General features: G+C 35.6%; 1 protein-coding gene across 1 annotated transcript; it reads right to left on the bottom strand.

The window, feature by feature from the left end:
• Positions 1-1054: 1054 nt before the first annotated feature.
• LOC109706191 (protein SHI RELATED SEQUENCE 1-like) lies at positions 1055-2473 on the bottom strand (the record flags this gene model as incomplete). Its single annotated transcript, XM_020226994.1, has 2 exons — positions 1055-1644; positions 1879-2473. Coding segments are annotated over 2 exons (957 nt in total), but the record flags the coding sequence as incomplete, so codon positions are not given.
• Positions 2474-13414: the final 10941 nt, after the last annotated feature.

Here is a 13414-nt window from a genome sequence, read left to right as displayed (position 1 = left end):
ATATATAACTGTTCACCAGAGAAGCATTTTCTCATTTTGTGTGTTATAGAGAGAGAGAGAGAGAGAGAGAGAGAGAAATAGAGAGAGAGAGAGAGAGAGAGAGGTTAATATTAAACCATTAGCACTCTTCTATTCTACATTAATGTTGGGATTGGTGAGAGACTAATGAGAGAAAGAAATCACCAAATCTAGCACTCTTATCCTTTCTCAACCATTCTATATTCTTACATTAATTCCTTTCCTTCTCCCAATATTCAGCCTCAAAACACGCAGAGCAAACGATTTGTGGGGTCACATCCATCAATCCCAAGCAAGAAACATAATAGCCCACCCCATAAAATATGCATCTCCTACACTAAACCTCAAAAAAGGATAACAGTGTATACATATATACATGGAAGAAAAGAAACAATACTACAAGTAGAGGGGAGAGAAATTCAAGGCTTTGTAGAGTATATTTTATTTCCTTGGGTTCCTTTCTCAATGCCATGCATGGAGTACTAATGAAGTTCAAATGAGAAGAAAAAGAAGACTTGGTAGAGAAAAGGCTTATAATAATTTAACATAAGATCACAAAAAGTATGCATGCATGCATACATACATACATACATACATACATGCATACATACATGTGTATATATATATATATATATATATATATATATATATATATATATATATGTCAAACAAATTAAACAAACCAACCTCTTGCTTTCCTTTTCTTAGTCTTTTTTTGCCTAACTCCTTACCAAGTTGAGCCCTTTTCAAACTTGCATGCCTAACTAGCTTGCAAAAAAGTCTTAAAAGAAGAAAAGCAAGAGATAGAGATGCTACACTTCATTAGTGTGTTAGATTGAATTCTTAGCCAAGAAATTTGAATGCTTGATCCAATAATTAATGCTACATTTCAAACAGTTTGATCATCGATCGACTAAAATTGAAAAAAAAAAGAAAGAAAATAAGGAGTCTTAAAGAAGAAAAGCAAATGACAAGAGAAACTACACTGCATTATATAGTTTGTTAGATTGAATTCATAGACAAGAAATTTGATTGCTTGATCCAATAATTTATGCGACATTTCAGCGAGCTAGGAGCGCTCTTTGATCATGATCAACTTAACTCGAAAGGAAGAGAAAATAAGCAGTGGAAAGGTAGATGCACGTTAATTTAATTGATCAGTTGAAATCAAAAGCCAAGGAGGAACCCTAGTTTTCCAGTGGTTCAATATACTACTTCATGTTGCTTGATGCAACATTATATGTTAATATTATTTTGACACTTCCTAAGGCCTAGGGTGCTGAGGAAAGAACTGAGTACCAGCCATGAATGCGCTTATCGGGGCCGGGTACACCGCAGAAGGATCCAACAACCCGGCCGAAGCCATTGCTGCCGCAGAGCTACTCATGGCGAGTGCGGCGGCTGCGTTGGCGGCAGCGGGCGACGAGGAGGGCTCGCCTCCATATTGGTGGGAGTCGGGCCCGTGGTCGTAGAGTATGCCTTTGAAGACGTGGCCTCCGATGTTCACCGCCGTCTGGTATGCGAACTCGTCGTCCGCCTCGTCCATCGGGCTCACCCGTATGCATCGGAACACTGCGGCCGAGCTCACCTCCGACGGAAAACTCCCCGCCACCGTCCCTCCTCCACCTATATATATAGCAATTCACATGCATACATTCCAATGCCCATAGTCATGATCGATCAATTACATAACAAATTAAAAAAGAGTAATCTTTAGATAACAACAATAATTATAACAATATTGCAACAACAATGATACGCACTCGTTTCTTACTGGGGAGCTCCCTACTGAAGTTTTTTAAGTTTTATAATTCTAAACGCATTTTTAGGAAAATTAGAGATATGTGTATAGTGGTATACCCGATGAGGCGAGGGCGGTGGCGGTGGCGGTGACGATGGCGGTGGGACGCGCAGCGCACAGCTCGCGCGCCCGTTTGGAGGAGTCGACACCGCCGCTGCCACCGCCGCCGCCAGAGGCGGGGGAAGCGGAGTGGCTGGCGCGGTGGCGTTGGAGGGCAGCGGCGGCGGCGGCGAGGTGCTGCTGGCGCTCGCGGCGCTTGGCGGCGGGGACCCACGTGCTCTTCACGTGGGTCGGGCAGGGGAGGCCCCGGCTCTTGCAGCACGTGCGGCACCGCACGTGCGCGCAGTCCTTCTTCGCCTGGTTCCCGCAATCCTGGCAACTCGTCCCCCCGCCGCCGCCGCCGCGGCCACGTCCTGCTGCTGCTGCTGCGCCGCCACCGCCTCCGCCGCCGCCGCCGCCCCCCATCGTCGGCGGCGCCGCCCCCTCGCCGGAGAAGCCGAGGAGCGCGGCGGCCGCGGCGAACTGCGACTGCGACTGCGTTTGCTGCTGCTGCTGCTGTTGTTGTTGTTGTTGTTGTTGCCATAGTTCGAAGCCGCGGGTGTAGGAGGAGGAGGAGTGGGTGGTGTTGGTGTGGGTGTGGGAGGGGGTGGTGTAGAGGAAGAGGTGGTGGTGGTGGTGGTTATGGGGGGGGGCGTCGTCGTCGTCGTCTTCGGGGGGGTGGTGGTCGTGGTCCCCTCCTCCCCGGGCCCCCCTGTGGGACCCACCGCCGCCTAGTGTGAACCCCGCGGCCATTGCTGCGCTGTTGCCCTAATACCACCACTCTCCATTAGAGTACGCCTCCCCTACGATAATAACCATACTAGCTCTCACAAGGTGTTGTTGTTTTTGTGTGCATATTCATATAGAAGCTAATTAAGCCATATGTATATAAAGATACATAGATTTAGGGGGGAGAAAAAAAAAAGAAAAAATGGGTTAAATTGTAGAAATATACCTGTTTGTGTGTGTGAGTGTGTGTGTTTTTTAGAAATTCTTTTTGGGGTTCCTCTTCTTCCTCCTCCTCTTGGTTGCTTCTGCTGCAATATATATAAAGTGTTATTATCTATAAAAACTAAAGTAAATTAATATGTATATAAATATATATGTACAAACAAAAGAAAAACAAAAAGATGGGTTGAAATTGTCTATAAAAGCTACAAGTAAATTACATACCTGTGTCACTAAGAAGAATAGGGTGTTTGTCTCTCTCTCTCTCTCTCTCTCTCTCTCTCTCTCTCTCTCTCTCTCTTTCTTGTTCCTTTTTTTTTTTCTTTTTTTTGGTTCTTCTTCTTGTTGATGGCTTGTTTTCTATGTTTGGCTTCTACTTCTGCTTCTGGCTTCTGCTGCTGCTGCTGCTGCTGCTGCTTCTGCTTCTGCTTCTGCTAATTTTGCCTACACCACACGACGGGTATTGGGATTTGTTTCCCCCCTCCTTCTCCCTCTCTCCCCCCACCCCACCCCCTCTCTACCCCTCTCTCTCTCTCTCTCTCTCTCTCTCTCTTTCTCTCTCTCTCTACCTCTCTATGTATGTAAAGGGATATATAATAAAGACACGGAATTAGAGCCTCTGCAACGCCGCCACGGACCCTGCCACACTTCTCTGCTGCGCTCTTCGATCTCTACCTCAACTCCATTTATTACTCCTACCCATCTCTCTCTCTCTCTCTCTCTTACTCTCTCTCTTACTTTCTCTCTCTCTCTCTCTCTCTCTCTCTCTCTCTCTTTTGGTGTATAAGGGCAAAACATGTACAGTAGTTCTCCTCCCTTAAGTATAACGCGATGTTGATTATGAGGGGACAGTGAAATTATGGTGGGAGTGAGCAGTGATTGGCCGAGAATAGCAAGTAAATGAGTAAAATATGAAAAGGGTTAAAATACACGGTGAAATTAATGTACCGAAATAGTCCTTGCATTTTCTCAATATTTCAGAGTGGTCCCTAACCTCTTGATATAAACTCTTTAGTCCTTGAATAGCGAGCATCTTATCACTACAATAAACTTTTGTAAAATAACCTTTCATTTTAGTTAGGACTAGTAGTTCTATATAATACTCAATGATACGATACAAAATACTAAGAGAAATAAATATTTTTATAATAAATATTTAATTATCGGACTTGATCTGTAAATAAAATAATAAGACATTCTTATTTATCACGCAATTTAGTTTATTCAGTTTAATTTAATACGTCAATTTATTCGCAGAGAATTTGAATAGTTTAGATTCTTAACAGTCGCGAATAAAATTACGGTTTGTCCGGGTACCAAATTGTTAGGAGTAAAATATTTAGGGCCTAAATTGAAATCTTGTGATAGGAGAGGGACTGTCCCTACATTTTACCCCCCTACAAACAAGGACGCGAGATATCAAATCTACTTTTGGTCAGTGTCAGTGATGGGCGCCTCCACGCCGTCGATGTTGCATCGGGCGGTTGTAAGACTTACACGTGGCAGACAACCAGCCGTTCCTCAGCCGTCCTTTTACCCGCAAAACCCGGTACTTTTCTGTCCTTTACTCCTCCCCCTCGCTTTTTGATTTTTTGGCCCCGCTCAAAAAAAACAAAAAAAAAAAAGATTTTTTTTTTCTTAATACTTTTTTTGGCCTCGTTCAAAAAATTTCGTTGCATTAATATCCAAACAAAAGCTTCACTTAACAATCATTAATTAATGCTTCTTTATTTAAGACAAATTACTTGAGGCCAAAAAAAAAACTGCTTATTATAGTACGAGAGAAGGTATCGTAGTTACGATTTCGCCTCGAGATTAGTGCGTTTTACGTATGGAAAGTTGATGAAGCACTTATTTACTTTGTACCAGCTTATTATTTTTTTTTAAAAAAAAAACAAGTAAATATCCTTACTACAGCAAAAATGGTCTATAGTGACACCTTTAAATATTGGTACAAGTCAAAAAAAGTGTTGCTAGCTAAATTACCGATACTTTTAAAAAGTATGGCTATATGTGGGGTCGCTAGGTATATAGTGACGGTTAAAAAATATCGCTATAATCTAAAAAGAGTGCTGCTAATTTACCAACACTTATTTAAGCATTTAGCAACCACTGAAACTCTATCTGATAGCGGAGGAGGACGAGAGGAAGGGATCTTCATCTGGGATTTCAGTCGATTGAGTGAGGGGAAAAGGAGAAATGATAATCGACTTTTCTTTTCTTTTTCTTTTCTGTTTATAATCGGGTCGAATGGACTAGGTGGGATGGGTTGAGTAGAGTAACCTTTTATTTTTGGTTGGATTGGACACTTACACAAAAGTGTTCCAAATATGTGTCCCTATAATCTAATTTTGTTGCAACGGCTACAAAGGAAAAAAATTTAGGACCTTAATAAAGATTTGTCGAAATTATTATTATAATAATAACAGATTTGTTGGTTACTATAAATAAATAAAATTCTAGTAATTCATATCTCAACTCAATACTGATGTGCCAATATGATGATGTATCATATATGATCTTAATTTACTGTGATAATAATTTTTTTCATAAAATTCTCTTTAAATCAACTCTTTTTTTATTATTATTTTTAAAACTTTTTTTTAACCTTCTATTTACTCTTTTATTTGCATGTGGATGGAGATAATACAACAGCTTCAATTTTTTGACTAACGTATCGTACTACGGATGCAAATTTTCTAATGTAAAAAAATTATTTTATTACAATAACATTAATTAATGGGAAAAAAAAAAGAAAAAAAAAAGAGGAAAAAGCATTCATTGCTCGGCCGAGTCCGTAAACCCGCCGAAGATGTGTCCACGGGATCGATTCCCTCGAAAAGCGTGCCACCCGCGCTTCCACGTCATCAGCCCCACTCATCAGGTTATAATTAATTTTATTATTATTATTATTATTATTATTATTATATGAACAATTTCGTGACAATTTGTTGCGAGTTTTTTAGTTGGTTTTTTTTTTTTTTTGCTTTTATTCTTTATTTTATTATAATAACTACTGCGACTTGTTTAAATGCACGACGGTTTAATGAGCCATTTGATTCACAATATGAGGTTCACTATTTGAATTTTAAGATCCACTTTCTTTAAGAGCTATTAACGAGTAATGTCTCAAATGTATTGAATATATCTTATATTGGCAGAATCTTCTGATCTGATATCATGTTAAAAAATATGAAATAAATATTATTTTTTAAAAATAACTAATTAAGTTACTAGAGAATGGTGATGTGATACTTTTATATAAAAATGTATAAATCTTATCCGAAGTATAGATCACTTTGATTTGATCATCTAAACTTTCAAAAATTTTCATTTTAGTATCAAGCCTTTCAATTTGTTTGATTTTACCGATTTAAAACCTCTTCAAGCCTAAAATTTAGGCGAATTGGTTAATTTAGTGAATTTATAGTTATATGAATTAACTGTATAAACTATACTAACTAAATTCGTAAAGATAAACAGTGTGTGCATTTAAATTCTAAAGTTAAAGAGTAATTAACTAACCCAAATTAAATAAATTAAGGGTCTGTTTAGTATTGAGGTCCATCTAACCTAATAAATAAAATAGAATTGAAAAAAAAAAGGGATAAGCTTATGTGTTTTCCAATAGAACTGTAGAAAGTATATCGATTATAACAAACTCATTGCGATTTGCAGAACGTGATATTGCGTACAAAAATAAATATGATATTTTTTCGTCATACTTTCTCACTGCATGTTACGTAATCTCCCTATAATCCTAAATGAATGCCTAAAGGTTAGGTTGTAAAATAAAAAAATGTAAAGACTAGATTGTATCTTTTTTTTTAGAGAGAGAGAAAGGTAACATGCTACAATTTTGTTTATTTCTTTTAGAAATAAACTTAGTTAGAAATGTAAATCAATTAAAATTGGAACTTAGAAACTCGAATACCAACCATCAAAACCTTTACCACTTGCCAAAGATTAGATTGTTAGATCAAAATGAATGATAGTTGAGGCGAGTTCTCTGCACTTTCACCTATTTATATTCAACAAGGGGGAGGAATAGCATACAATCCAATTACTATATATTGAGAGTATTATTCGAGAGACCTTTTAGTAAAGTACATGATCATCCAATTTGCAAATTCAACTTGTGCTACAATAAATGCCATTGAGAAGATTTTTGAAACTGGAAAAATTTTATGCTAGCGCTTCTCAAAATACTGTTAAACACATACAGAAATGATTAATGTCATGTTATATATGATATATTTACCTATCGAAAATGCGCTTAAGCATGACTATTGATTTATCTGTTTTAGACATGGCCTTTAAATTTTAGGGAGCTTCAAAAAGAAAAATTAAAATATGAATGTTTGTTGTATAGTATGTATGTTTGTATGTTACCATCTTGGAATTCAAAGTCTAGGTCTTGTTTGATATAATTGCCCTTTTTCATTTTTTAAATACTAAGTTTATATGCATATAATTCGATGTGTTGAAGAAAGACTTTTCATTTGGTATTCTAGCTGGTTAATTAGTTTATAATGTATTTGACTAAGTGATAGATGACGACTTGTTAAAAAACATTTAAATTAAAGAGAAAAGTCATTTTTAATATTTTATTTTTTGTTGCCAAAATAAACACCTCAGATAAAATGATTGCAAGCAACCTACTATCCACTCATATGTCTTTTTATGTATAAAAATTTTTAGAAAAATTTAAAAATAAATATGATACCAAACGTAGAACTAGTTTTTTCTTTTATGTTTCTTCATTTAATCTACTTTACGAACTATTCAAGTGTAATGAACAAAGTGTGTAATTTACTACGTACCTTTGTCTCTCAAAAAAAACAAAAAAAAAAAAACAAAAGAAGAAGAAGAAGAAAAGTTTTGGCTTGAAATTGTCTATATTTAGGTATGCATTAGCACATGCATACCATGATCCTCTTTCCATAAAATAGCTTTTAAATCCTGTTAATTATATTTTAGTACTATAAACAAAGCTATCATATAATGGTTGATATATGTATCATGTGAAGAGTTTGATAATTAATATCTATATAAAAAATAAAATTGTTCAAAAATTAATTAATAATCCATATGATATATATGGAAATTAACTATGCGGTTGAGAGTACAATATGATTAATTAGTCTCACATAATAATTACTACACTAATATAATAATATGACTCATATATATAGTATAGTACAATTAATATTTGATAGTTGTACGTAGCTATCAACATCCTGTTTGCTTCCATAAATATGTGCATGGCCTTAAAATCCCTTGCATTAATGAGCATTATTATACTTTAGATTCATAAGGTTCGCGTCATGTGCATGCATCACAAATTAATCAAATTGAATCACTACACCTACAGTGGCTACATATATAGCTCGACTCGTTTACACCTTCCAACATTAGTAGTGGATGTTACATAATTTTTTTAAAAATTTTGTATTAATTAATTCTCCACATGATATGCATTGGATTCCATGATATAGCTAGGGCATGTAAAGGCTTCAAAAGAAGCTTGGTTTGAATTCATCATTTGGAGGAATTTTATGTATCGATCCCTCGATGCACCAAATTAACCACTTTTAATTAATCTTTTTAGGTATGTATGATACATAAGTTGCATTATAAGTAGCCCTTTTTGCCTAAGGTTTTAGGCATAAGCTGATAAGCACACACAAAGTTGAAGAAGGGTGGTCCATGTCAATTAATTAGTAGCTATGAATATATGTAGATTCTCTCCTATAAACACGTTCATTTGAAAGCAACTTTGTGATTACAATTAATTGGTGAATTTTTTTTTATTTAAGGCAAGTAGTTGTTAAACAATTAATATTAGTTGCACCACTTATAATCCGTTCTTATTTAGTGTCAATTTGATTAGTTTTAATACAGCTTCCCTACATGAGAAGCGGCGAGTGACAGTTCAAAAATAATCCTAATGTTCGTGGCTTGGATATATAGAAGGCCCTTTAAAATAGGCCTTTTGATTTTAAAAGTGTTATGCATGTCTCGAAATAGTACTGTTTTGTATCTTATATACTTTGTTAGAAGTTCTAAAATTTTATTCAAACAACGTTCTTATAGAAGCTTGACTAACTGTTATGATCAGCTGGTAGATCTTAGTGCTTTTTTAGCCACATTTTTGCTTAACTTCTTAACCAAAGAAGTGAAAGATAAACTTTTGGTGAATAACAATTAATATTGGATGTCTAATTTATTCGTATTCGAAGCTGAAATGAAATTTTGAATCTTTTAAACCAAAGCTTCAACTTTTAACTATTGCAAAACTTCACTAAAGAGTGATCTACTCAATGTAGCAAAACAATTAGTCCAATAACTAACTAACTCTAGCTAGTCCCACCTTTTTCACCAAAATAATGCACCACATCTCTCTCTCTCTCTCTCTCTCTCTCTCTCTCTCTCTCTCCACGTAACATAAAACTACATAAAATTTTTATAAAACTAAGAAGAAAAACTAAAAGTACATTCAAGGACCCGATTTGCTTGGTGAATGATGTAGGGTGACTCCCAACAAGCGTGTCCTCTCTCTCTCTCTCTCTTTCTCTCTCCTCCTCGAGCCCTGTGTAGCCCCCCCAGGAGTTGACTCTTTCTCTCTCTTGGTTGGCACACATATATGCCATGAGAGTAGAATAGTCCCACATACTATAAAAAAGAGGATACAATAGATTCATAGAGAGATCTAGAGAGAGAGAGAGAGAGAGAGGACTAAAGAAGCCGAGGGATTAGAGCCGCATGGGGCGTGGAGCCCCCGAGGTAACAAACTGGTGACAGGTAATATATAGAAAAAACAATGTCATGGAGAACCCTCAACTGTAAGCAATTTTGAAAGATGCCCCTTAATTTACTATTTTTAGATTTGTTAAGATCATTTTCAAGTTGGTGTCTATCAAGTAATTATGGTATCAGAGTCGGTCTAAGTAAGTCTTTTTCATTTTTAATTCTGATAATAGTTGTATGTAATATATGTCACAAGTTTCTATCTATTATTATGTTGTCTTTTCCGCTATCACTTTATTAGTGAGAGTACAACATGACTTATCTGTTATGTACTGTGCATAAGAATGCTATGATCATTTGTAAATCGTGTTCTATCTGATTGATTATATTTGGATAGTATGTCCCTAGTGCAAGTGGCAAAGAACTTGGTGGTTGGTATCCGAGACCCAAGTTCGAATTCTAGTGGATTCACATTTCCAGCTAAGTTTATTTCTAAATGAAATAAACGAAGCGGGTAGCATGCTACCTTTCTCTCAAAAAAATAAAAAGAAAAAAAAAGAAAGTATAAGATCCTAAAGTTTTGCCTATTGTAGTTTGAGTTATCTTAGTCATTTAAATTAAAGATTTCATTGGCTTAAGAAGAAAGGTGGCAATTGAGCTACCCTCTTTGTCTTTGTTCAATTTTTTAGAAATGAATTCAGTTAAAAATGAACAGCAATTAAGTTTCGAACTTCAAATCTTGAGTACTAATCATTAAATTCTTAGTCAACTACGCTACATATGATCAATAATGTGAACTATAAACACTGGCTAACTATATATCCTAAAAACAAGTGCTAATAGAAAGGACGCACCTATCGCACTTAAGGGTCCAGTCACAAAGCTTTACGGGCTTCAACCTTACTCAACCCGCCTGGACACAAGCTAAGTCTATTGTTGGACCTTTTACAGTTAGTTCTCTTATAGACTGCAGCCCCACTCAATTTATTGGGTTCATCCAACTCAACTTATTAGTTTTATAGGTCTATTATCAGAACGTTAGACCTATTTTAGTCAATAATAAATAGCCAACAAGTAAGTAGCCATAGTAGGTAGAGAGGTTTAGTTTAGAAAATGTTAATTTTAAGATACCTACTTCGAAGTAACCTATTGTAGAGGGTGTACCCATACAATTCAACCTAAATATAAATATTCATGTGAGAGGAGAGCTGTGTATATATATATATATATAGAGAGAGAGAGAGAGAGAGCAGGGCTGCTATGCTCTCAAGAGCACGGAGGCCTTCGTGCTCCTGAGCCGTTTTCGATGATGGAATTTTCGAATCGACGATCCGCTCCGTTAGACTTGATCTAGCGCATTTGAAGTTTCTAGAAAATAATTTTTGCGATTTTTTGATATCATTTACCTAGTGATTGAAAGGATTCAAAATTCATAAATTTTAATGGTTGATATCTGCCGTTTTCAAGTTTAACGGTGTAGAAGTATTCAAAATAGATAAAATTTTGATACAAAATTCTATAAACTATCTACAACAAGATCAATATTTCTGATCGAAAATTTTAGTAGTATACCACCACTTTTTATAAAATTTTTATTTTCAGTCGTTAAAAATTATTGATTTTGAATCTTTTCAATTACTAGGTAAATGATATCGAAAAATCGCAAAAATTATTTTCTAGAAACTTCAAATACGCTAGATCAAGTTTAACAGAGCCGATCGTCGATTCGGAAATGTCCATCATCGAAAACGGCTCAGGAGCACGGAGGCCTCCGTGCTCCTGAGAGCACAGCAGCCCATATATATATATATATATATATATATATATATATATATATATATATATATATATATATCTCAAAAACGTGTGGGTTAACGTTTTCACAGCTAGCGTTGGAGCGTCACTATCCCCTCCCCTTATTAATGACATGATGTTGAACCCCACATGCATGTGATACCCACCTCACAATTTACTTAATTAATTAACACTCTCATCTCTCTCTCTCTCTATCATCCACAATGCATATGTTCCCTAGTACCCGAACTCTCTCTCTCTCGAATATAATTACAAATGTATATTCATATATATATATTTCTCTCTCTTACTCCACGCGGAGACGTGTGGAATTTTAGTGGCATGACTTCTTATGAGTGGATTCTTGACCTAATTTCAACCTTCAAAAGTAGCTAGGTTGTTGTTGTTAAGATTTTTTTTTTAGATCTATAGCAAAAAGCTAAAATAAACTTTGATTTAGAGGGGCCTGAAAGAAACCAAAGGAAATTTACCCCTGAAGTTTGGTTTTGCCACATTAGAAAATAGTTTTTTTTTTTGGACACTAAGTTGGAGTTTGCAGGTCATTTTGCATATAGTTTAGGATTTTAACCTACTGATAGTTTATATATATATAGAGAGAGAGAGAGTTGGACTGGACTACTATTAGTAGCAAAATTCCATTGTTGCTACCAGTTCTTCAGCCTTTGGATCAATTCTTTTCATTATTTCTAACCATTGGATTAAATACTATAACCCAGTGGGGACCACTCAACCCTAGGGGGACCACTCAACTCTAACCGACTAATATCATTCTGACTCTATAATTTTTCATCCAAGGGTTAAAAACTTGATAGCAAAAAGAACGTTTTACTATTAATAGTATTCCAGCCTAATTCTCTCTCTCTCTCTCTCTCTCTCTCTCTCTCTCTCTCTCTCTCTCTCTCTATATATATATATATATATATATATATATATATATATAAAAACTTATGAGGATAGTCTAATTCAACAGATGAAAATAGTCAAAAGAATAAATCTAACAACCGAAATTTTATGAGTACAGAAAATTCTTTACTCATAAGAGTATAGTAACCAAACTCTCTCTCTCTCTCTCTATATATATATATCATTCACCTATTGATTGAATTTAATTTATTAAGTATTGAAGGTGTAGATTGAACTTACAATCTTACCGAACGAAAGAATTTAGAGTTAACTCTTACATCATGTTACCTAAAAAATGATTTAGTAAATAGTGGATCCCGAAATATAAAATTACCACACGTGACATGTGCATGCATTAGAGCTTTGGGTCCACCATATTATGCATGTCATGTCTCGTAATTTGGCTCGATGCACCCCACCCCACCCCACCCCACCCCTTTCCGAAAGCGATGATCATGTTGCACTGCTCAAAGCCCTTTCTGTGTACACCTCTCTCTCTCTCTCTCTCTCTCTCTCTCTCTCTATATATATATATATATATATATATCTAAGAAAGTGTTTTTGGCTAAATTAAGCTATATATCAGCTACAAGATGAGTTATGACTTTGAGGTAATTAGTTTCTTGAACACTGCACAAAACCGCAGGTATCATGTTCTGGAGGAGTATATGTAGAGGCTACTCTTCTAAGACAACTAAATTAAAGAACATAAAACAAAAGAAACATTAAAAATATATAGGTGAAAATATATGGAGATCCAAGTGGACCCCTTAAGTATTTTTTATTATTGAAACATCCTCGACTTCTAATTTCTTTTTATTTGAATTTTTGCCTTGAAATTAGCTTTGAGGGTAAGCTAATGAAGAAAATTGGATATTTTAATGTTGATTATTGTGGGAAATATATATATATATATAACAATTAGGTGAAGGACAAATAGCAAGGACCCTATTTTTCTCCGTTAATTATTCTTTCTTTCTCACTACCAAGCAAAAGCAATCTAAGGTTTACAGCCTAAAATGGGTTGGAATCTTACAACTCTCTCACTCCAAATGAATTGTTCTCCATTAATTACTCTCTTTTTTTTTGTTTTTTTACTCAGTCGACTCCAAAAGTTTGTAACTTTTCGTTAAACACTCT

This window comes from Ananas comosus, unplaced genomic scaffold (genome assembly GCF_001540865.1).
Source record: "Ananas comosus cultivar F153 unplaced genomic scaffold, ASM154086v1, whole genome shotgun sequence".
Lineage (NCBI taxonomy): Eukaryota > Viridiplantae > Streptophyta > Magnoliopsida > Poales > Bromeliaceae > Ananas > Ananas comosus.
Note: the sequence above shows the minus strand (reverse complement) of the source record. Positions and strands in the feature narration are given on the sequence as shown.